General features: G+C 43.5%; 1 protein-coding gene across 1 annotated transcript; it reads right to left on the minus strand.

Annotated features, from left to right (window-relative positions):
• Positions 1–4771: 4771 nt before the first annotated feature.
• On the minus strand, positions 4772–24001 carry RFC3 (replication factor C subunit 3). Its single transcript, XM_035116271.2, has 9 exons — positions 23796–24001; positions 20023–20160; positions 16123–16190; positions 15546–15643; positions 13354–13535; positions 11985–12121; positions 11780–11878; positions 6553–6622; positions 4772–5793 (listed from the first exon to the last, which is right to left on the minus strand). The coding sequence occupies exons 1-9, from the start codon at positions 23880–23882 to the stop codon at positions 5602–5604; spliced, it is 1071 nt and encodes a 356-aa protein (XP_034972162.1). The 5' UTR covers positions 23883–24001; the 3' UTR covers positions 4772–5601.
• Between the last annotated feature and the right edge of the window lie 1417 nt (positions 24002–25418).

A 25418-nucleotide genomic window follows, 5' to 3' on the forward strand; every position in this document is an offset into this window, starting at 1 on the left:
AACTTCACACTGTTGTTGCTGTTGTTGTTTTTTAAATGAAATTGAATCGCACATCTGAAGGGCACAATATGCAGGCACCCGATCAGCACAACCTTTCATTAACTGTGATTTGTTAAATAATACGGTTATGATTGTTTTATTTCATTTATGAATTGCTTGTTGTAAAACATCTCGTTGCGATCCGACAATAAAAAAAAAAACACCAACAATAAAAGTGTACAATTTCAAGAGTCAATTTAGATCAGTCTTCCTCAACCTCTGCCCTCCAGGTGTTTTTGGCCTAGCTAGCAGGACCAGTGGTCAGGGATTATGGGAATTGTAGTCTCAAAACATCTGGAGGGCCGAGGTTGAGGAAGCCCTAATTATATTGTGAGCCTGGGAGGAGGGCTAGTTTAATTGGTTGCATCTGAGCCACTTCATCAGGATTTTCAGCTGAAGAGCAGGATGCAAAAGCTCCAAAGAAAGAGCCATTGTAATAATAATAATAATAATAATAATAATAATAATAATAATAATAATTCATACCCCACCCATCTGGCTGGGTTCCCCCAGCCACGCTGGACGGCTTCCAACAAAAGATTAAAAATACATTAAAACATCAGTCATTAAAAACTTCCCTAAACAGGGCTGCCTTCACTGTCTTTTGAATGTCAGATAGTTGTTTATCTCTTTGACATCTGATGGGAGGGCGTTCCAGAGGGCAGGCACCACTACCGAGAAGGCCCTCTGCCTGGTTCCCTGTAACCTCACTTCTCACCGTGAGGGAACCACCTGAAGGTTTTCGGAGCTAGACCTCAGTGTCCGGTTTGAATGATGGGGGTGGAGACGCTCCTTCAGGTATACTGGGCCGAGGCCATTAGATCTAGGCCATAGATTAACAAAAGCCTCATCTGTTTTTCTTTTTTTCAATTTAGTTTCCTAAAACAAACCCTATGCCTTTGATATATTGAACTGATCACACACTGACTGCCCAGTAACATGTTCAAAAGTGCAAAGGCCATTTGGCACCTTAGGTGGACGTTCTCAGTGGACACACACTTTAGCATTTTAATTCTTTAGTGATGACTAACTGAAACTTTAGAATGCAGTATTGTATGTGTGCCTGATACTATCTTCTCCAAATATTTTGAGAAGCACGCATGGCACATAATGAAGGGTACAATGCTGGGTTTTCCAAGAACTGCCTTTCTATTTCTAGCAACTGCCAAAATGAACCGCTTTTACTAAGTGGGGCTTTTTTTGCTGAGTTGCTTTGACTTTGCCGCTTTTTTTGCACCGCTTGTGGCCATCTGAGGAAATGTCTAGTTAAAACAATTGTCAAACAAATCTACTTATTCACAACGAGATAGCAAGAAGAAATAGACTCTCAGAGGATATGCAAGTTAAACAAGGCATTCGAGCAGAAGTATAAAAGATTAATGGAATGCACTGACACTCTCAAGATTGGGTTGTTTATAGTTCATCACCGTAATACAGCCAGGGAAATACTTGTGCAAAATGGACTCCGACAGAAGGGTGCCCTTGCTGGATTGGGAACAGTGTGTGAAGCAGAGGAATGTCCCAAGGCATTATTCTTAAGGCAATGTGCACTAATCACCTATCACCTGTGAGGTGTAGCGGTTAAGAGCGGTGGACTCGTAATCTGGTGAACCAGGTTCGAATCCCCGCTCCTCCACATGCAGCTGCTGGGTGACCTTGGGCTAGTCACACTTCTCTGAAGTCTCTCGGCCTCACTCACCTCACAGAGTGTTTGTTGTGGGGGAGGAAGGGAAAGGAGATTGTTAACCGCTTTAAGACTCCTTAGGGTAGTGATAAAGTGGGATATCAAATCCAAACTCCTCCTCCTCCTCTTCTTCTTCTTCCTCTTTTTGCAATGTGGCCAGGATTGCGCAGCCACATTGCTAAGTAGCAGCAGAATGAGAGGATAGAATCTATAAATGGGCCGAGCCTTTTGAGAATGCCCAGAGAAGGAGAGTATTTAAGAAATGTTAAGGAGAAAGCTTGTTCCTGGAGGGAGAAAGACTCCAGCTTGTCCCTCTCTGCGATCTAATGGGTTTGAGGATTAGACAAACCCATGCTCTTGAGGATTAGACAAATTCATGTATGAGACTAACCACAATGGCTATATTCCACCTCCACTGTCAGAGATAATATGCCTTGGAATTATCAGTTTCTGCTGGGAATCCCAGGTGACAGACAACAGCGAGGACTGATGAAAAATGAGGGCATAAATATTATGTATATCTTTATAAGTTGCAGCGAAGCGATATTCAAGAGTACAGTCCATATAGTATCAAAATAAAATTCATCCAGTGATGTAATTTGAATGCTTAGCGATATCTGTCGATGCAAATAATAGCAAATCATAGACAGTGATCCGGATGACACTGTTTCGACGTGGTCTTCCTCAGTGTTCAACTCAGAAATGTATACAGTCAACTTCTAAGGAGCAGTGGTCATAAAACTGATTTAGTGGGAATCCCAGGTGGGCAGTGTTCTTATGCTTGGGTCTTGCCTGAAGGCTTCCCAAAGGCATCTACTTGGCCACTAAATGGGCCCTTAGCCTGACCCGGCAGGTTCTTCTTATGTTCTTAATGTGTTTCTCCAGTTGTAGCTTGAAATAATGTACAGTCCATCATACCATCTTAGGATCCGCCACTTTATTCTGCTGGGATTCCCTGTAGCAGATGATCAAGGCCCATATGCAGTGAAACTTCCCATTATCATAGAATCATAGAGTTGGAAGAGACCACAAGGGCCATCCAGTCCAACCCCCTGCCAAGCAGGAAACACCATCAAAGCATTCCTGACATATGCCTGTCAAGCCTCTGCTTATAGATCTCCAAAGAAGGAGACTCCACCACACTCCTTGGCAGCAAATTCCACTGCCGAACAGCTCTTACTGTCAGGAAGTTCTTCCTAATGTTTAGGTGGAATCTTCTTTCTTGAAGTTTGAATCCATTGCTCCGTGTCCGCTTCTCTGGAGCAGCAGAAAACAATCTTTCTCCCTCCTCCATATGACATCCTTTCATATATTTGAACATGGCTATCATATCACCCCTTAACCTTCTCTTCTCCAGGCTAAACATACCCAGCTCCCTAAGCCGTTCCTCATAAGGCATCGTTTCCAGGCCTTTGACCATTTTGGTTGCCCTCTTCTGGACACGTTCCAGCTTGTTAGTATCCTTCTTGAACTGTGGTGCCCAGAACTGGACACAGTACTCCAGGTGAGGTCTGCCCAAGGCAGAATACAGTGGTACTATTACTTCCCTAGATCTAGATGCTATACTCCTATTGATGCAGCCCAGAATTGCATTGGCTTTTTTAGCTGCTGCATCACACTGCTGACTCATGTCAAGTTTGTGGTCTACCAAGACTCCTAGATCCTTTTCACATGTACTGCTCTCAAGCCAGGTGTCACCCATCCTGTATTTGTGCCTTATGAACGAAACCTGGCTAGAAAGGTGAGATTCAAGCTGAAAAATCTCAGTTTTCAACTGCAGAAGACTTTGTTTGGAGCACTGTACACCTATCCTAATGTTAATGTTAGGTGCACACGGCTGCTTTTTTCCAGACTGCACAGTTAAACTGATTTACCACTGAAAAGTGAGGCAGTTAGCACCAATATTAATTATCTCAAATTGTTTTCATTCCTACTCTGTATCTCCCTAAAGAAGGAAACCATTTAAATGTTCATTTTCGCTGCACCTACTCTGGTGAATTAATGTATTTCAGACTTGACAATACTGATAAAATGATAGTTATCAAGGTCTATTCTATTTATCCTTGGAGAAATGAAACTATTTAACAACAAGAAGTTAAAATAAAATCTTTCCTCGGCGGGCATTGTAAGTCCTATTGCCTCAGTATAATATTTTCTTCCTACCCATCTTCTATCAATTGTACATTTTGAATTGCTTTATGAAATTAAGGCTGCAGTTCAATGCACCTGAGAGCAAATCCCATTGAACGTTGTGGTACTTATGTCTGAGTAAACATGCTTAGAAGCAGGCTCATAGCTGCCAAGTTTTCCCTTTTCTCGCGAGGAAGCCTATTCAGCATAAGGGAAAATCCCTTTTAAAAAGGGATAACTTGGCAGCTATGAGCAGGCTGCATAATACATACCAAGTGGACAAACTGCAATCTCCTTTTTCTTCTCCTTAGAAGCAACAAAATAAAAAAAAATTCCTTCCAGTAGCACCTTAGTGACCAACTAAGTTTGTTACTGGTATGAGCTTTCGTGTGCATGCACACTTCTTCAGACAGACTACGGCAGACCAACACAGCTACCTACCTGTCCTTAGAAGCAGTTTACCTTGCGTTCAGTGAAAATATACAGTGGCACCTCGACATCCGAGTGACTCGACTTCCGAAGGTTTCGACTTCCGAAGTCGGCAAACCCGGAAGTCTTTTTGCTGCGTGCACATTCTGCGCCTGCGCCGAAGCGGCGCGTATGGTAAGCGCATGCGCAGAAGCGCAAAATTGCGCTTCGCGCACGCACAAAATGGGCGCTTCGACAACCGAAGACTTCGACTTACGAAGAATTCGACTTACGAAGAGCGCCGCAGAACGGATCACCTTCTTAAGTCGAGGTACCACTGTACATATACAGTACCGGTATATATTATAATAAATATTAATATTACAGTGACTTTTCCCCTCTCCATTCCATGGATCAGAGAGGATCCAAACTAGAATACAATATTTAATTATTGATCCTTAAGCCAATATCAAGTACTAGAATATTGCTTGGACAAATATTTAAACAACTCGGAAATATTAATGATCCCTACTACAGTAGATCGTTACTAGATGGGGAACATGGGGCCTACTAGATGTTGTCTAACTACAACCCCCATCATGCCTGGCCAACTGAACTCAGCGCCATTGAACTCGGTTCATTACTTCTAGGTAAATATGCTTAAGTTACGGCTGCAAGGCCCCATCTGCACTATGCAGCATCGTATCACTTTCAACAGTCATAACTTCTGCCAAAGAATCGTTAAAAATGTAGTTTGTTAAGGGTGTTGAGAGTTGTTAGAGGAGATGCCTGTTCCCCTCAAAGCTAGTTTCCAGGGTTCCCTAGGAAAAGGGGTTGATTGTTAGCCCACTCTGAGAATTGTAGTTGTGAGGAGAACTGGTGTCCCCTCACACTCCTCTCAGCACCCTTAACAAGCGACACTTCCCATGATTCTTTGGGGGAAGCCATGGCTGTTTAAAGTGGTATGATACAGCTTCAAATGCATAGTGCAGACGGGGCCTTAAAGCTGCAACAGGTTTCTGCATCTTCCACCATCATGAAGCCTATTCAAGATGGCACATTTGAAAACTCCCAAGATTGAGGCTCACAATCATGTTCCAGACCCAAAAGCATTCCGGGATCCTGGCACTTCCCTGCTGTCAAGTATGTGACTTCTTGTTTCCTAAAGCAGTTTGGACTGACATAAAAGGCCACGTGGAACCATTTCAGAACACCTCAAATTCAGCACTTAGGATTTTATTGTCCAACACAGAAATGTACAGGTGACCTGCGGTTTGTACAGCTTTCGCGACAGAACTTGTCAGCATCCCAAAAAGCAGGAGGGTTCTCAAAGCAATGTATCAGAACATCATGGCTTCTAGTCCATCTTCCATAAACTTCTTATAGATGGCCATAAACTTAGCCACAAATGCTTCCAGGTGATAAATGGCCTTGCTGCCCAGCTGCAGTCGGTGCTCATAGAAAGCTGCCATCTGTGCAACCTCTCCTTTCAGCTGTCCATCACAGTTGTTCAGAAGTTCAGTCAGAAGGCCCTAAAATGAGCAATACCCAACAGTGAGAGAATGGAAGGCTCTACTCCCTAGAATGTTATGGGTACCATGGGCACTCAACAATCCAGAAAGTTACCCTGTGAGAATCAAGCCATTCAAATGATAATCTCAAATTTGGTAGGAGGAGGGACATTGTCATACAAATAACAGAACTATTAATATCACATTTACAGAGATATGCAATATATACATGGTTCCAGATACCCCAGTAATTAGGAATGGAATTACAGTGGTACCTCTACTTACTAATTTAATGCGTTCCGAACGCACATTCGTAAGTCGAAAAAAAATTGTAAGTCGAATCCCACAGGAATGCATTGGGAGAAAAAATTCGTAAGTCAAAGCAACCCTATCTAAAAATTCGTAAGTAGAAAAAATCCTATCTAAACCGCATCCAAGATGGCGGATGGAGCTCCATTCGTAAGTAGAAACATTCATAAGTTATTTGTAAGTAGAGGTACCACTGTACAAGATTCAGAGCACTATCATTGAATCAGAGAATTGTAGAGTTGGAAGGGACCCTGAGGATCATCTAGTCCAACCCCTTGCAATGCAGGAATAGGCAGCTGCAGGGATCAAACTTGCAACCTTGGTGTCATCAGCGCCACACTCTTAACCTACTGAGCTATCCAGGCTGCACTATGAACGGTGAAAATTAAAAATGATAACACATGCATGCCACACTTCCCTTTAATCCTAGTCTCTGTTACTAAACCAATTAATAATCACAACATCAGTTACCTTTATTATAATCTCTGGAGGAATGCAATGGGTCAAGAGTTCATAGAGTCGCCCACGAACTTCCAGGAGCCTGTTGGAATAAAATCATTGGAAAGCTAATGCTTGGTTTTAATTCCCTGTACTGTAATGCAAAGTTTTAATGTTTAGTAACCGGCTTTTAAGTCTTTTTATTTCATTCATTCATATATATATATATATATATATATATATATATATATATATATGCAGCTATGACAATCTCAGTCAAATTACCGAGTCAGAAAATTCAGTTCTCAAAGCATTCAAGCTCAATTTGTTTCTGCTTTTTAAATCATGGGTGCACATAGCCCCAAGAACTCCAGGCTGGACGGGGTTAGGGATGGATCAGGGATGCATCTCTACTGGCAGAGAAAAACTTTGTTGGTGAGGGACCTCGGACGCCCCCACTAAGCCCACTTAAAGCTCTGTGGGCACAGATCTACCAGCCGTAGGTCCTGAACAAGGGTGTTCTGGGTGTCTGGCAGAGGAAGCCTTGGCTCTGCTGGACCAGTTTGGGACTGGTATGGATAATTTCCTTCCCACTTGTTTCAAGGGAGGAGGAAATGTAATATTAAAAAATACAAACGTTGCCAGGGCAAAAGGAAGCACTTCTCCTTGCCTCCCATCCTGGTAGAGGACTTTCGAAGTGCTAGGATTACTCTGCCCACTGTCAAACATGCTTACTTCCAGGAATTTAGCATGGCCCAAGAGCAACTCGTCTGATGTTCTGTTATCTTTTTAGACATTTGCAGCAAAGTAACAATGGATGAAAACATTTACTCTTAAGAGCTTCAATCACTCATATGGCTCGTCCTTATCTGAACTGGTTTGCTACTGGCGCACGGTGGACCGTAATGAGTGCCAGAGCACACGGAAACGCCGTTTATTTGTAAAAAATATATACAAATATTGTATGTACCGTAGCATTGTGGGGTTAAACTTGTTAAGCCTGCAGATGAGGGGAGCATCTCTGTAGTTGGGAATGAAGAGAAGACTCTCGTGCTCCTTGAGTTTTGGGGGATCTGGAAGCATGAGTCATGTAGCCAGAGGGTATATTTAGAGACTCAGAAGAATACATGAGCAGATAACGGCATGATCTCAGCAGACAAAGGAACTGGAGCTTTTAAAATTTGGGAAATTGGACATCAGTCGATAGTGTTAAGGGACTATGCCTAGGCAGGGAGAGCTGGGCTATATTTAACATACATTTTTTTTGCTCCATTGGGTGGAATGCTTTTCTGTGCATTTTAACTTTCCTTGTGCTTAATTTTTTTCCTAAGAGCTGGCTTCATCTTTTTACTCAACTTTTAACTTTGCTCCATTGATTAAAAAGCACTAATGTGGTGGCGTTTGTTAATATAACCCCATGTCTAATGTGCCAGGTTCTACACTACCTTGAAGTGTTCTTGTGGAGACACAAAGGCAATTTTGGGTTGCCTGGTGAAAGGCAGCCTTGTAGAAAAGGGTATTTGAAAGATATTTAATATATTTGAAAGAAATATATTAATTATTTGTATTATACTTCCTATGCCAATTCACTGAAACACCAAGTGATTTAATTAAGTATGCCAACATTTCTGGTAGGAAAACAAGTTTTTCCTCTTACGTTTGGAGGACACTATAGGAGAAATTATGAGGATGCCAGCTTACCTAATTTTGAGATACCTGGTATAATTGTTTTGATCATCCTGAATAATCGCCTGAATCTGAAAGCCTAAAGCTGGCCAATTGCCAAAGCTAGCAAGCAATCCTGCAACTCTATTCTCCTGAGCCGCGTTTTCCAAGTGGAACAGCTTGTTAACAGCAGCATCGTCAGTGCTCTGCAATTTCTAAACAAGGCTTCCAACAGCAACAAACTTCTCTAACATGTCATGGTCCAACACAAGGAAGTCTCAAAATGCTTGTTGGGTTGCTTGAAATGACAGGAAACCATCTACAAGCCACGACAGCTGGCAGCAGCTCTATAGTTAACGTGAGAGTTGTCAATGTCTCTTGCTGGCAGTAGGGAGCCGTTTTATTTATATGCACCTTTTAAAATCCTGAGTGTTGAAAAGAAATGATGAGGCAGGTACCTTGGAATTAAAAACAATTTTCTCCTGGCCCTGGATTTTACCGGCACATGCGTCATTCAACCCCAGTAGTCTCTTATAGGCACCTTCAAAGGCCCTGCTCCTCTATTTCAGCAAATGCTACCTGGTACCGAGCTAATAGGAAGTCCACCACTATGAAGCACAAACAAGGTTATTTCACAACCACAGAGCTGCTATTATCCAAAGGTGAAGGATGTGTTCTAAAATCAGGCTGCTTGCTGCAAGATGGTAGGTAAGAGGACACACAGGTCAATCATGGAATTGTAGGCAGCCACCAGGAGAGCGCAAAATATGGTCTGAAGCTCAACATCAAAAAAACAAAGATCATGGCCACTGGTCCCATCACCTCCTGGCAAATAGAAGGGGAAGAAATGGAGGCAGTGATAGATTTTACTTTCTTGGGCTCCTTGATCACTGCAGATGGTGACAGCAGTCATGAAATTAAAAGACGCATGCTTCTTGGGAGAAAAGCAATGACAAACCTAGACAGCATCTTAAAAAGCAGAGACATCACCTTGCCAACAAAGGTCCGTATAGTTAAAGCTATGGTTTTCCCAGTAGTGATGTATGGAAGTGAGAGTTGGACCATCAAGAAGGCTGATCGCCAAAGAATTGATGCTTTTGAATTATGGTGCTGGAGGAGACTCTTGAGAGTCCCATGGACTGCAAGAAGATCAAACCTATCCATTCTGAAGGAAATCAGCCTTGAGTGCTCACTGGAAGGACAGATCGTGAAGCTGAGGCTCCAATACTTTGGCCACCTCATGAGAAGAGAAGACTCCCTGGAAAAGACCCTGATGTTGGGAAAGATTGAGGGCACTAGGAGAAGGGGACAACAGAGAACGAGATGGTTGGACAGTGTTCTTGGAGCTACGAACCTGAGTTTGACCAAACTGCGGGAGGCAGTGCAAGACAGGAGTGCCTGGCGTGCTCTGGTCCATGGGGTCACGAAGAGTCGAACACGACTAAACAACACAACAACCTATTTTTCTACGCCTAAAGCAACAAATAAAAAATAGCTCACATCAAAAAGGACCACACAGAAGGGAAGGGGGGGAGGGGGGAGGTCAAACCCAGCTTTAAAATGGACCCCTTTGACTCTCTACACCCACGGGTACCACTGGTGGCAGAAGAGGACCTGTGGGGGGGGGGAGAATGGAGGGACAGAGTTTTTATATTGGATGTTTGTTTGTTTTGTTTGTATTAAAATCAATAAAAATTATTATTTAAAAAAAGGACCACAGAGAGGGGAATCTGTGTTGAAAACATCCATATCTGCAACATACGTTTAAAGAACTATTATACCCTTGGAAGGTCATGGCTTCTCCCAAAGAATCCTGGGAGTTCAGCAGAGCAGTTTAACAATCAATCCCTCTTTCCAGGGTTTTCAAGAAACCGTAGCTCTGTGAGGCAAACAGAGGTGTCCTAACAACTCTCAGCACCCTCGACAAACTACAGTTCCCAACCAGCCATATAAATTGTGGCTTTAAATGTATGGTGCAAATGTGGCCCACTTCACACACTGCCATATCTCTTAAGAGTTTTAATGAGATCAGCAGCAGAACACATGACTAACAGTATCATCCGTTCACAGCAAGGAAAGATTCAGTGCTCCAAATTCACCGTGACAGGATGTCATTCTGTTTCTGCCAATGCAATATATCTAAAGCTAGAAAAATGGCTGGCAGCTGTAAAGAGGACAGCGATGAACAAGTGCCAACACCACAGCACTTCATTCGCTGAAAAAAAATTTTTTACAGCGCAAACAAACAAACAAAGATGCTCTCATCTGATCCAGCTGGAAATGCTTCATTGCACTGAGCAAGCAAGTTTGTTTTACAACAGCCTGGTTCACTGCAGCTATTTTTAGAATATCAAAGATGGCTGCCAATGGGAACTTTACATCCCAATGAGTTATTTTGCGCACACCGCATACCATAGGAACGTCCTTGCTGGAAAATAGCCGAGACTCCACCAAGCCCAGCTATCTGGGTACATGACTGCTACTCTTTCCTCACAAAGAAATTGGAAATAATACACAGTCTCTGTGGTGAACATCTGGCTAATTCAGATGACAACCTTGACCTGGGTTAAGAGCTCTGAGAGCTTAAATAAGTATGTGTTGGCCTATTCGGACCTCTTTTTCTTAATGGCAACACAGACCACGCATAACGTAGGAATTTTCTTCACAACTGTGAGCAAGGCAGTGGGGTAGGGTAAGGTAAAGAAAAGCTACGACAATGAACTGTAAAGTTGCTCCCCGCCCCTGCTCAGGCTGCACAGAAAAAGCAATTTGGTTCCTGAAATTCAGTCTGATTGTGCAGATAAAATATAAGTGATAGAATTATACAGGCAGGCACCTCCGCATGGCAGAGGTGCCAGGCACCATCCTGTCGCCCAGGCATCTTCGCTTGGTTGCGAGTGCAAAATGCGACTGGCTAATTTCAAACACTGAGACCATAACCATCGTGGCTAGTAGCTACTGTGATCTGCTCCAAAACAACAAGAATTTCTGTGAAGGAACTGGGATTTAATATATATATATAATTGTCTCGTAGCTTTAGGTGCCCAGGAGGCAGAATACTATATGTTACTGCCTGCAGCAGATTTATTTGTTTAGGAACACAGGTTGCCACTTTAGACCAGGTGAGACCACTTACCCGTCTAAGCCCAGTTTTGTGTATTCTGATTGGCCGTGGTTCTCCATGGTCTCAGGAAGAGAACCGTGTTTTCCATCACTGGCTACCTGCTTCTTTTAACTGGAAGTGAACCTGGGACCTTCTTCATACCATGCACATGCTTTTGGCTGCGAGGCTGTGCAGCAGTTTCAGGATTCCTGCATGCAGTTAACTATCTGCTTTCAGAAATCTTTTTTTCCAAACATTTACACACCGATATAAAAGCAGGTTTAATACCTTAATGACCAAGGCTAACCTCATCAGCCTGAAATTTACTTCAATCAACTCCTACCGAGTTTTTATCGAGTTCCTGGAAATGCACTCTGTCTAGACATTCTAGCCCACACAGTATTAAACTGCTGCACTGCATTTTAATATGGGACAACTTACAAGCACCATCAATTTTACAGCTAGGCACTGTCCCCCACCACGCTGACCTACCTCTGTGGGGTCTGCTGACCAACAATGGCGTTTGCCGTCTCTCTCAGATATACCTCCCAGTCCGTCTCAGAAATGTCTTGGTCTGGAGTGAAAGGATACCTGTGGAACAAACAGTGATGACATCCTTAAATACCAAATGGACAAAAAAAAAAGCCCCTTTGTAACCCAAACTCCCTCCTGTATTCACCCATTCTTCTGGACTTACTGTTGCACCCTGCATGCCTCACACATCAGAAGGGCCTTTCGGAGATTTCGGCCAGACTTTTCTGCAATCCTCTGAGCAAGTTCTCGAGGAAGAACCAGACCCTCCTTCTTACACACAACAGACAATACGTTGCAGATCTAGAGATTCAACAGGACAATTAATAGTTTTGCATGGTGCCTCACTTTCCAAAAATTCCAAGTACATCTCTGCTCTAGTCAAAATTGCTGCAGCTGTCAGCAATTTGTATTGTATTATTTTATGTACTGTGGCTTGCTGTTGTTTTCTTGATTATAGTTTAGAAATTATTTATTGTAACCGCTGAGTGGATTTCTGTTTAACTTTTATATGTTATTATTATTACTTAATCCTATTCTAATGATTGTTGAATGTTACTTTTTTGATATAGGTTACCTATTTTAAAGTTATGTTTTATTATCACATTTTTGTATTGCATTAGATTGTTTTAAGATGTACATTTTTTGTTTCTTCAGCTTGTAAACCGCCTTTAGTATTGTAAGATACGGTAGACAGTATACAAATCAAAATGATGATGATGATGATGATGATATACGAAAGCACAAAGGAGCCAATTTTACAAATAATGCTTGCAGGTGACCTGCGCCCACCTTCTGAGTCACCTCTTTCTTGCCACAAGCCCCATTTGCCAGCCCTCCTGGGTACCAGGTAAGAGCAATGCGATGCCTTTCCAAGCACATTCCTCCACGAAGGAATAAATTCCTTCCTGCTGCTCCTTGAGCCAGGGACAAACCACATCAGCAGTTGCTCCCTGTATTCTTCACAGTAGCAATGAGACAGACATACCGGTACTACCAGCCTACCTCAAAGGATTGTAAGAAATAAACAGATACATTGATAAAGTGCCTTCAGCAACTACTTAACAAATTCTAAGGGTTGATCTTTGGTATTTTCTAGTTTCAGAGAAATGCTTGGAGAAGTGTGGACTAGAGAACGCTTGGAACTAAGCATTGGTGGCAAAGTGATGGAGTTTCGAAGACCTCCAACAGTTCTTTATCTCCCTCCCATGACTATCATACCTATCATTAGGGCTCCAGCTATTTCTTAGTCCACAGACACTTCCACCCCATTCCAATCCTTGCTAAACAAATAAAAAATTACAACCCACATTTTTGAAGAAAACCGCAGTCATGCAAAGTACTGTAAAGGGGAACCTAATTTGGAAGTGTTCCACACAAAAAGAGCCACAGGATTAACTAGGCAGACAGAGTCTGGGGGAAACAAAGAACAAGGAATCCCAAATCAGGTATTTAAACTTGTTGCATCCAACATTGCACAGAGTAAAATGCAAGTGCACGGAAGGGCTGCCTGTCTGCCGTTGCCTTGAACCTACATCTTCAATGCTGGGTGCAGGCACTCGCACTGCAAGGCACCTGCTTCGGATAGGTGCAATGACTTTCGATGTAGAATTGCAGCACAGAATTAATCTGCAGGTAGCCATATACTTCTCCATGGTTCGGCGCAACGCATGCTGGGCATCTTTTGTAAGCTTGTCCACTTCAGTCAACAGCACCACTGAAAAACAAAACAAAGCCAGCCTTTATCATGCTCTCACAGAGTCTATCTTAACTTGGCTTTTAGCTTCTGCTGATACAATGGGGCAGGATTAGAGAAAACCTTCCCACTTGTGCCTTTTCCACTGAAGTTCCCGGGAGGTGCAATCCTGCGCTGATGCCAGTTTGTGTAAATATTCTAACCATATATCTGGGAAAGGCACATCGCCTGAAACAGCCAGCGAATGGCTGGCTTAGCCACGACAGCACTGAAGAAGGGTTCTTGCAACTGGGATGCCTCTGACCTTGCTTTGAATCCGGGATCTTCCACTTGCTATTTATTTCCAGCATCTCCAGGTAAGGCTAAGAAAGGATCCTGTTTGAAACTCTGGAGAACGACTGCAAGTCATTGTATTCTCCAGTCCTGGTATTCTCCAGATGTTGTTGGACAACAGCTCCCATCATCTGTGACCACTTAGCCATGCTGGCTGGGGCTAATGGGAGTTGTAGTCCAACAATATGTATGACTTGCTTATATGGCAGCTTCCTATGTTCACATGGGTCTTTCCCACGAGAGAAGCACTTGGCCAGGAAGGAAGGTACTACATAGCAGCGGGGGGGGGGGGGGGACAGAGACTCTGCATTCAACCTCGCCCATGTGATTAGAAAGTATTTACATATGCATGAAATCGCAGTACAATGAAATGTCTTCCTTATTGTTCTGTATGAGTGAGTGTGACAAGTCAGGAACTGGCCTGAGCTGGTGCTGCTTTTGCAAAAAATAAAATAAAAATAACACTACCTTGCCACTTCCCACCAAGAATAATGACAAAAAAAGCCAGCTTAGTTCAGCCAAAGAAAACTGATGATCAGCTGAAGCCGATGAATGAATATTGTTACAGAGCCAATGCACACTGCTGCAAATCTTTTATATCCAAGGTTCAAAAGGTATTTGTTTAAAGCATTTTTTTTACCCAGCTCTTCAGCTGAAAAGGCTCCCAGAGCAGCTTACGAAGATCAGAAATAAAGAGTCCTTGCCCTCAGGCTTACAATCTAAACGACAGGACACACAAGGAAAGGGGCTTGGGAGGGAGGCAGAAAAAAGAAGCAGCTATGTCAAGCACTTGTTCTTAGTTACACAATTCTGATCCCTGGATTCAGAGTCCAGAGAGCCAACCTTTACAGGTAGTAATGTTAGTGATGATACCACAGCTATTTAAAAAAAATCAACACTGTAAACTGAAGGTTGCATTTGGCTGCAATAAGCTTAAGAGCGGGTGCTCTACAGGAATTTCAAACGTTGCAAAACCGAGAGCCTCTCATGTATGCGGTGCCAGGGTGCAGCCTGGAAGTCTGCCAAGCATATTGCTACTATAATATTGCCCTCGTGCAAACAGATTATCTGCCTCCAATTCCATCTGCCAGATCAGGCTCAGCAATAGACCATGCTACTTAACATGCAGAAGGTCCCAATTCGAGACATTTGCAAAAGGGCTGGAAAAGACTCCCTGTCTGAAACCTTGGAGAGTCCCTGCCAGTCAGTGCAGACAATACGGAGCTAGATGGAGCAAGGATCTCACTGGGTATAAGGCAGTTCCTAGGTTCCTAAATGAAGGGAACCATAGAGTATTTTGAGAATACAAAGTCACAGAAGAATCAACAGATGAGAAGCATCTAGACACCTTCTAACAACATGCAAACCTCCCCCTTTCTGAATACCATGAAGCTCAGAGCAAAAATTCAAACATCAATAGCTATGGATCTTTTGGACAATTATTACAATTACAGAAATAAATACTATTATCTGGAACCCAAGTATTGCCCATATTTCAATCCCCCCCAAATTTCTGAAATGCATGCATTTCTGTTGGGGAACTACAATATTTCTGGAAATTTTGTCTCTCTAAAAGTAACGGAAGACAAAAAGAGCTGGAGAATATAAAGGATTTACAATATTCAAAGAAGCACATGGCTGATCTTGTGCAAAGTATTGCAAGATATTTTTCTTCAAGGTTATTGCTCATTTACAGACCTTTAAAATCTCGCTGGGTGCTTGTCTCAAGTTGCTGTGATTGAGCTAATGTCTTCAGTAATTCCTGAATTACCACCCGGTCACTGTTTCCTGCATCACTGAAAATAAGTTCAGATTAAAATACAGTCGTACCTCAGTTTACGAACCGCTCGGGTTGCGGACAGTTCGGGTTACGAACTCCGCAAACCCGGAAGTGTTTTCGACGCACGCGCTTTGCGTTCGAAAACGAAGGAGTGGATTCTGATTGGCTGCAGGAAGCTCCTGCAGCCAATCAGAAGCTGTGTCGGACGTTCGGGTTCCAAAGAACATGTGCAAACTGGAACACACACTTCTGGATTTGAGGCATTCAGGAGCCAAAATGTTCAACTTGCAATGCATTTGGGATCGAAGTTACGACTGTACTTTGGTTTCTTTAACAGTAAAGCTGGAGCTAGCTTTAAAATTGCAACAATAAAACAATTGTCTTCTCAGTAGTTTTTGCTGCAATGGGCTATAAAATTTACTCCTCTGAAAATTATAAGAATTGCAAATTTCCCACAGCCTGCTACTGCATCTTGTGAGCTTACTGCAAACATACCTTGGGTTAACTTCAAGGTGATAGTTGCTGGCAATAGTGCTAATTTCAATCTTCTTTTTAGAAGGCGCCTGAAATGAAAGATTGAACAAAAAATGCATTTTAAAGAGATCAGTGGCGGACTTAGCTGACATCAGTGGGTTATGAATACAGGCTTCAAAAACCACACACTGCTAACTGCTTAGCATGAACTGAGTTGAAGTACTTGAAGGGCTTAATGGCACCCAGGCTGCAATGCACCAGGGAAGCTACGAAATAAAGAGACTCAGCGTGAAAATGGTGGCAGGTGGAATGGCGTGCAAGGAAAAGGGCAACACCCTGGGTTCAAAGCTCTCAAATTCAAGCAGCATGCTAACCTCTCAGAAAAGACGATATGTGCCCCAGTTTGCATGTTGCTTTAAATAATAGTTTAAAACGAACTAAGGTTTCATGCGAATGAGCAGCGTGGCCAAGCACAATACTCAGATGTTCCTTCTCCTTCTCTGCCACGAAACTGACTTGTCATGTTGTTGTCCAAATCTGGGTTCATGAATAATCTTATGCACTTCTTTCAGGTTGCCTCTGGCTTGCCTATTCTCTAAACTAAAAAGCACCGCATTAAGGAAATTGCGGCATCCTCTGAATCATTTTCATTTCCCGTTTCTAAACCTGTTACAACTCTTTTGGAGTTGAGGTGACCAGGACTGTACAGATTTGTATAGCAGCCTTATGATATTGTTTGTTTTCCCTTCCTTTCCTAATGATCCCTAGCATGGCATTCCAGCTCTTCTCACAGCTGCTGTGTACTGGGTTGACATCTCCATCAAGCTAGACCAGGGGTAGTCAACCTTTTTATACCTACCGCCCACTAATGCATCTTTCTTGATGGTAAAATTTCCTTAGCGCCCACTAGTGCTCAATGGAAGGAGGATTCAGCTTGTGCAGTAGAACCTCCTACTGCCCACCTAGAATCCTGAAATGGCTACCAGTGGGTGGCAGGGACCAGGTTGACGACCCCTGAGCTAGACACTATGACCCCAAGGACTTGTTCCTGATCGGTCACTACCAGTTCGTGATCTTCAGTATCCAGCTCAGCTTCTAATATTGTGGTTTTAAGTAACTCATAAGCATTTGGGGGGGGGGGGGTATTTGACACTTTTGTCTTTCAGCTTTCTTTCTTACCAATCCCCTCATTTGGAGAAGAAGATCGCTCTTTTGAAGTCAAATGTGACCATGCTGGTTTCTTTACGCAAATGGCGTAAATACACATATATTTAATTTAATAGCACTATGGTTACTGTTCCAAACTGTTTCATCAACATTCTAGATTCAGGTAGGTAGTCATGTTGGTCTGACGCAGTCAAAATAAAGAAAAAAAATTAAAGTAGCACCTTAGAGGCCAACTAAATTTGTTCTCGGTATAAGCTTCCGTGTGCATGCATACTTCTTCAGAACAAATTTAGTTGGTCTCTAAGGGACGCAGATGGCGCTGTGGTCTAAACCAGAGCCTAGGGCTTGCAGATCAGGTCAGTGGTTCAAATCCCCGCGACGGGGCGAGCTCCCGTTGCTCGGTCCCAGCTCCTGTCCACCTAGCAGTTCGAAAGCACGTCAAAAGTGCAAGTAGATAAATAGGTACCACTCCGGCGGGAAGGTAAACGGCGTTTCCGTGCACTGCTCTGGTTTCGCCAGAAGTGGGTTTGTCGTGCTGGCCACATGACCCGAAAGCTGTACGCCAGCTCCCTCGGCTAGTAAAGCGAGATGAGCACCGCAACCCCAGAGTCGTCCACGACTGGACCTAATAGTCAGGGGTCCCTTTACCTTTAAGGTGCTACTAGACAATTTTTTAATTTGTTTCACCAACACTTACTTCTCACACCAGATCCCAGGCAGGATTTAAGTCCAGGTTCACTGCCCTTTTGGTCAGTTCCATGACCAACTGTCCTTGGGCAGAGTCATTTGGGGTATCTATAGAGATTTTACATTATACTTCCAGCTTCTCTATAAGAAGATTACAACTTCCCAATTTCTTATACGTTGAATCATCACTGACGTCTTCTTCCGATTTTAGGAACTAAAATTCTGCTTCTCTAAAAACTTTCTTCATGTGTACAGTAAGGCTTTCAAGTATACCTTTTACCCACGGTGATTAAATAGACCTTATCTAGTTCAGATCAAACTACAAAATGAAGCTATACAGACACTGCAGCATCATTCTGCTCTGCCCTATTTTAGTTTAAAAGTGCTAACCTTCACATCTCTTTCTGTGCTTATATTAATAACATGCCACTACTTTATACGCAGGGATTTTGAAGATGATGAAAAAGACATTTGTCAAGTTCCACCCATAGCTAGGGCCCTCAGATAGGAAAGCATCTGACAGGAAGGGAAGCTGATATTTTGAAAGACTATCTACTTAAAACTGTTCCACTTTAAACTCCCCAGCATTAAGACCTTTGCAGGCACAACATGTTCCCATAATGTCTTATTAACTTAAGCAGGAAAATTTAATTTAAAAAGAAATAAAAACGCCAAGAGAGACTGTTTGCACAATGCTTTGGAAATATCTGTCTTCTCCAAGAACTCTGCTGATTACTAACCACTCTCTTTGCAATTTGCTGATTAGAATGCAAGCTTTTCCCCAAAAAAGATTTTTGAATTGATAGAAAGAAAATCTTTAGTAATAGATTTTCCAGGGCTGATTCACTCTCCAAGCACTATGGTAACTATGCAAAGAGTTCATTATATTTGTTAAAAGCATCACTTTGCAAATACTTCTTATCAAGTTATTGGTGGCATGTGAGAAAACAATAATAATTAGTCAGTGAAGCCCACAATAAAGACGAACTGGTTTCTTGACACTAACTGCAGGCTTCAGCCTGAGACAGCAGGAAATGTAAGCTAAGTGCCCGACTAAATCATTTCAAATATCACACAACTGAAGGGAGATAATAGTACCGGTAAATCCTTGGCAGTGATTTGCCAGGGAGAATCCCTCCAGCACAGAATGTTTACAGCCTAATCAAGTACTAATTCGTAATAGGAGGAAACAGCCACTGGTTATTTAACCAACTGTGGAAATGGTGCTTAAACTGCCTGTAGGTCCTTTTCCAGCCTGGACACACAAGGGCAAAAGTGTGTAGACAGCGACAGACATGCCTCCTCCACCTCCAAACTTTGCAGACTTAGGGTGGAGGTCTGAAGGGGCCTGTAAGTGTGTTTGCCTGAACACGCGTACAAGCCCCCACATTATCAAGGTGCACAATTGCAAGGAAGCTGGGAAATATATTCAGGTAAACATGCTTACATGTGAAACTCTCAGCGGTTGGGAGTGAAAGGGGCAGAACTGGAGATATTGGATTGCCCTGATTTGTGCATCCCTTTGGACATCAGGGGTGAGGAAGTTCGGGCCTAGGGAACAAATATAGTCTATGCACTTTTGCCATAGGTGCCAAGTTCCGGATTGAAAAATCCGGGATCAGCAGCGCCGCGGCACCGGAAGTCGCTTCTACGCACTTCTCGACATGCGTAGAAGCGACTTCCAATGCCGCTGTGCCCATTTCCAAAATGTCCACAGCGCCAGAAGTTGCTTTTACGCATGTCCGGAAGTGCGTAGAAGCGACTTCCGGTGCCGGCGCAGCACCAGAAGAACATGGCCGCCGGCTGGAGCTCCGTAATCCGGGGGAATACGGGGTATTTTGCCATTTGGGACACCTGCAGGAAACGGTAAGAAAATACAGGGGTTTCCTGGGGGAAACGGGGTACAGTACTTGGCAGCTATGACTTTTGCCCTCATGCACTCAGGTCGGACAACTTTTAGAGATTAAAAACTAGCATGTGTTGAAATGTGCTGGCTTTTCCTGCATTATGTTGACAGTCAACATCTTTATCTCATTTTGTAAATATAAAGTTAGGATAGATTCTTACAGTTATGCTCTGATGTTCAATCCTCAGCTTCTCCACTCCAGAGCCATACAGTTCTCTCAGCAGGCACATTATTCTGGTCTTTTTCCCTGCTCCTGAAGGCCCATACACTAACAGATGAGGAAAGTCACCACACTGAACCTGTCAAATGGAATACAGTAAAACTGAATTATAGTAATGTCTTAGTCATCCTCACACTAGTTTTACAGCCCTTCACAATGTTGTCTTTTACTTTGGAAGGCCATCGATTTAGACACGAGCACAAAATAGAGAGTTCAAGAGGACATGAAACTGTGACCATGCATGGCGTGAGTCTGATAGAAGACCTTGGTGCATTGGGTTTTCTAGGAGTCAGGTGGCTTGAGAACACATCCCAAAACAAACTAGGACCTGGAAAACCAGAGTTCAAATCCCCACTCAATCATGAATCTTGGGCAGGTCTTCAACTCTCAGCCTAACCTACCTCACAAGGTTGTTGTGAAAATAATATAGAGAAGAAGATGTGCCCCCTTGAGATCCTTGGAGGAAAATGGAATATACAGTAAATGGAATAAAAATAAAAATAGTCAGAAAGTGGCATACAGAAACTTGAAAATAACTTTGAGAACCCAATTTTTAATAAACTAATGCAGAATTCTGTTGCAAGCCATAGACACCCTTATCCATGGGTGTAGCCAAGATTTTTGTTGGGGGGGGGTAGGACTTTTGTTAGGGCGGGACAGAACTAATGTGACTGGTCCATTAGTTAAGAATTTCTATTGTTTTACTTGATCAGGGGAGCATAAGCCTCCCCTTGGCTTATTTGGGCATTAAGTCCTAGGATCAAAGAGTTGGAAGGATCTCAAAGGTCATCTGGTTCAACCTTCTGCTGTTAAAGGAAATCCACAACCACAGCATCTCCAATAAGTGAAATTCTAGCCTCAGGTGGAAAATGAAAGAAAGTATACCACCTTTTGAAGCAAACTTAATAGAACTCAGTTGCAGAGCACTTTTTCCCCTCTCCCCCCCCCTTTTTTTTGCATGGTCTGCAGAGTAAAGATTCCAGTTCTCGTAACATCTCTAGCCTGGTAGTCCTGGAGAGCTGTTGCCGCCACCAGCCATTGTAGAAAATAATGGGCTATGAAACAACCATCTGATTCTATTCAGGGCAGTTTTCTAGTTTCCTAATGGATCAGGGTTAGAATGTCAATGACCTAAGTTCCCCAAGCTAGTTGACTGAGTTCTATCTTATGAGACTGCCAGTCTCCTTGGATGCCTACAAAAGAATATTTTGGGATTCACAGGTTCATCCTGCCAGGTTTACATACATCTTTCATTATTTGGCCACAGCACCTAGCTCCATTTAATTTGTGGTTGATTGCATTCCAGAACCAGGCCTGTCTTGTATCACAGGAGCCAACCCTTGAAATCTCTGTCAGATGAACTATTTTAACCCCAAAATAATCGCTTCTGGCAACAGAGCAATTGCAGATTTTATGGTCAAGGGTACACAAAGTGTTCCTACTTCATTTTAGATCTGACAAACAATGTATTACAGTGGCACCGAGGTAAGTTTATATATAGACAATTACCCTGGGGTAAATCCAGGGTAATTCCATAAACAAGCCACCAACGTGAACAGCAGCAGCTAGAGTTAGAGAGAAAAAGTCATGGGAGGAGATCACCAATGGTTAATGCTTTGGTACTTGAGCATGTCTAATACTGGTACAGTGATATCTCAGTTTACAAACACAATTGGTTCCGGAAGTCTGTACTTAACCTGAAGCGTACTTAACCTGAAGCGAACTTTCCCATTGAAAGTAATGGAAAGTGGATTAATCCGTTCCAGACGGGTCCGCGGAGTACTTAAACTGAAAATACTCAAACCAAGGTGTACTTAAACCGAGGTATGACTGTATGTATTCTTTAACCTAGAAGCCCTATTCCCAAATCCCTAATGGATGGTGAGTGTTGAAGGGAAAACATAACTACACACAAAGACCCCCCCAAAAAATTCCTTTTTTAAAAAATTACATGTTCCAGGATTGAGCTTTTTGCTCAAATCAAACCACAAGAGCCAAAACTTCCAAACCAAGACACAGTGGCATTGTGATGTTCGCTTTGTGAAATTTTTGAATGCAGAGTCACACAAGTAGTGGAATCCGCCCCCTCCCCACACCGCAACCGAAAAATAATTATTTGTGCAATCAAAGACATATCATTGCCTAAAGTCCACTGGAATTGGAGCATTCTTAAGTTTGCCCTGGGTTCAATTTACTTAGTAGCCATGTTCTCTGTCTTGGAAGTGTGATATTATCACAAATTCCTGGTGCTGCAAACACTCGCTGCCTTATACAGAGACAGACAGTATGCCTTATACTGAGATATACCCCTGGCCCATCCAATCCTGTGTACAAGAGCCTCCCCACTACATATGTTTTGGATTACAACTTCCAATAGCCCAGCCACCAGAGTCATGCTGACTAGGACCGATAGGAATGGACTGGAGGTCACCAGGCTAGGGGAGGCTGGTCTATTCTGAGAGCCAGCAAATCTCCAGGGGTTCAGACAAGCCTTTCCAGCCCTACTGCCAAACGCTAAACTTGGTTACCATTCAGGCTTTGCATTAAAAGGTCACAGGCTTCATCTCTGGCATTTCATGGACTTTCCGCCCTCCTATTTTACATTGGAGTTTTTTTTCTCTAAACATGTGTGCCTGCATGTGTAAATATTCTTGCCAACTGACATATTTTGTGCTTAAGATGGAAGGAGTTCAGGTCTGCGAAAGCTCATGCCCCAACCAATCTTGTACGGTATGGTACATATTTGGTACTCCCAAACACCATAATTTTTGCTTTGCACCTGCTGATGAGCAGCGTCATGAGGGAGAGAAGCTATGGTGCTTTTCCAAACCAGGGTTCAGTACCTTGATAAGTGAGGCGGTAACGAAGAGAAATAAATGCACCTGAGGACATACACAATGCATTTTCATCATCGCAGCTTACCCCGTCCAAATGTATCCAAGAGCCTGACTTAACTTGAGCTCACGCATCAGCCACATAAAGAGTACCCTCAGTAAGCAGGTATGCACATATGCTCACTACACATGCTCAGATGCTTTTCTTTTTCTTATTACTTCAAGTACTGCAGGACTGAAATCAATCCCAGGACTGCACTTCGGCTGGAACCTAGGGCAGGGACCTCATAGGGGCGCAGTACTGTACTGACCTTTGAGGGGCACAGTTTCGTACAGATTCACTGGATTTTTGTACTGAAACTTTCTTTGGCATTTGAGAAAGATAACCAAATATTTTCGCATTGCCTAGTCTTGCAATTTAAATTAAATTTAGCAGTTCAAGTTTTGTGCTTTTCATTCTTTTCCTACAAAACATCTGTTTTTGAAAATTGAAGAAATAATAATAATAATAATAATAATAATAATAATAATAATAATAATGGTGCAAATAGGTAGCTCTGCCTAGAACTGGCACTTGCTATAACCCAAAAAAAGGAAGGGGGGGCCGACGGATTGAAGCTATTGCGGAGAGCAAAAACACTCGCCAATACCCGAGGCCCAGCGTGGCAAAATACGAAGGTCCCCAAAAGCCGCCGAATAGGTGAAGAGCATAGCTGTCAAGTTTTCCTTTTTCTCGCGAGGAAGCCTATTCAGCATAAGGGGATTTCCCTTTATAAAAGGGAGAACTTGACAGCTATGGTGAAGAGATAAGTAAGAGAAGGGCACCCGAACATGTGCAGAGCGCCAGCCGCCTGTCTCCCTCTCTCCCTATCTCTCTCACCAGGTTGCGAAGCTGCGCTGCCTGATCCCGGTGATAGTCCACTTTGCCGAGGGAGTTCGGCCGGTATTTGTCCACCCAGAGACTCATGGCCACGATCCGCCGAAGGGAAAAAAAGAAGAAACCAGGTTGCAAAAAAGGAAAAGGAAAAAGCGCGCGCTCCTCCGCAGCGCTCCCGCCCACGATAGGCGACTTAAGCGCCGCCGCCCCGTGAAACGTCACCGAGCATGCGCACGAGCTCCTCGTTTAGGTCGTCAGCCTCAGTTCTTTCACTTCCGCCAGTTCGATCGAATCTGGGCCCCGCCTTCCTCCCTTACGGTGGCCGCCTGGGGATAAAATAATGAAACAAAGGGAAGCTTAACGCAGGCGGAGAGCAGGGGCGGCGAAGTGGAGAGTAGCGCGCGCCGCCTCGTGCAGGAGATCGCGGCGCTGGCGGGGGCTGTGCCATGGGTTTTCTCTGGGCCACAGTGCTCCTAAGAATTTGTGCTCTGAGTCACCTGCTCGGCAGCATTTGCTTATTGCTTTGTGTTCTGCCTTTGCTCACGATTGCATAGAATCATAGAACTTAGAAGGGGTCCCAGGGGTCATCTCGTCCAACCCCCCTGCAATGCAGAAATCTCAGCTAACATCCTGCATGGCAGGTGGCCATCCAACCTCTGCATAAAGACCTCCACAACCTCCCGAAAAAAGTCCGTTCCAATGTCAAACTGTTCAATTATTGGGATTAAAACATTTTTTTATGTATCTTGTTTTTACAGTATATTGTGATTTTATGTCATAACTGCCCTGAGTGAGACCTGTGGGTATAGGGCAGTATGTATACAAATTTAATTAATTAATTAATAATAGTGGTGCAAAGAACTAGATACAGTACTCCCGATGCAGCCTGCCCAAGGCAGCACAATCCTTTCTGCTGCCGCTGCCCCCCCTCCTCCCAGTCTATTTTAGCCTCCACAACAATCCTATGAGGTAGGCTAGGCGGATGGGGGGAAAGCTGGGCCAAGGTTGGTACATAATCCTGAGAGTATTATGGATAGATTGGGATTTGAACCTCCATATCCCCTGGACACACTGGCTCCAGCTCCTATCTGCCTCAGCTAGTATGGCCGTATGTCAGGGATGACAAGAGCTCTGGCCTTACAACATCCAGGGAAGGGGGGGGCACAGGTTCCCCATCCCTAATTCAGTGCAACATCTTGATTCCCACAGTACACTTAGCCAGAAGCATTGGTGAAGCTTACAGTGGCATGGCATGGTGGCAGCAGCCCCTTCCCAGCCTCTGAAATCAGAAATATTCACTGAACCTGGAGGTTTCATTTAGCTATCAAGTTAATATCTGCTGACAGAAGTGTCCTCTGTGAACCTGAAGTGTTAGGCTGTTGCTTAGAGGTGGTGATGGGGTGGATGTGGGCCAATAAACTGCAGCTGAATCTTGCAGATAGATATCTGAAAGGCTGCCTCCTTCTCTGCAAACCCCTTGAGGGGTTAAGAGCAGCACAGGGCAGTTCCGCTGCCTTCAGAAGCTTGGGGTGGTGATGAGGAATGAGCTTTCCCTGCGGCAGCCCCTAAAATGTGGAACTCCCTTCCACTCAGAAGTGCCCCTGGCACCTTCACTCCTTTAACCTG

Source organism: Zootoca vivipara, chromosome 4 (assembly GCF_963506605.1).
Source record: "Zootoca vivipara chromosome 4, rZooViv1.1, whole genome shotgun sequence".
Lineage (NCBI taxonomy): Eukaryota > Metazoa > Chordata > Lepidosauria > Squamata > Lacertidae > Zootoca > Zootoca vivipara.

What these genes read in the sequence shown, in the direction of transcription:
- RFC3 (XM_035116271.2), bottom strand. Translation starts at nt 23,882, where the DNA reads ATGAGTCTCTGGGTGGACAAATACCGGCCGAACTCCCTCGGCAAAGTG. An exon ending in GAGGCATGCAGGGTGCAACA is followed by an intron (nt 11,879 to 11,984) that starts GTAAGTCCAGAA and finishes TTTGTTCCACAG; the next exon opens with GTATCCTTTCACTCCAGACC. An exon ending in CTCCAGAGATTATAATAAAG is followed by an intron (nt 5,794 to 6,552) that starts GTAACTGATGTT and finishes TGCTCATTTTAG; the next exon opens with GGCCTTCTGACTGAACTTCT.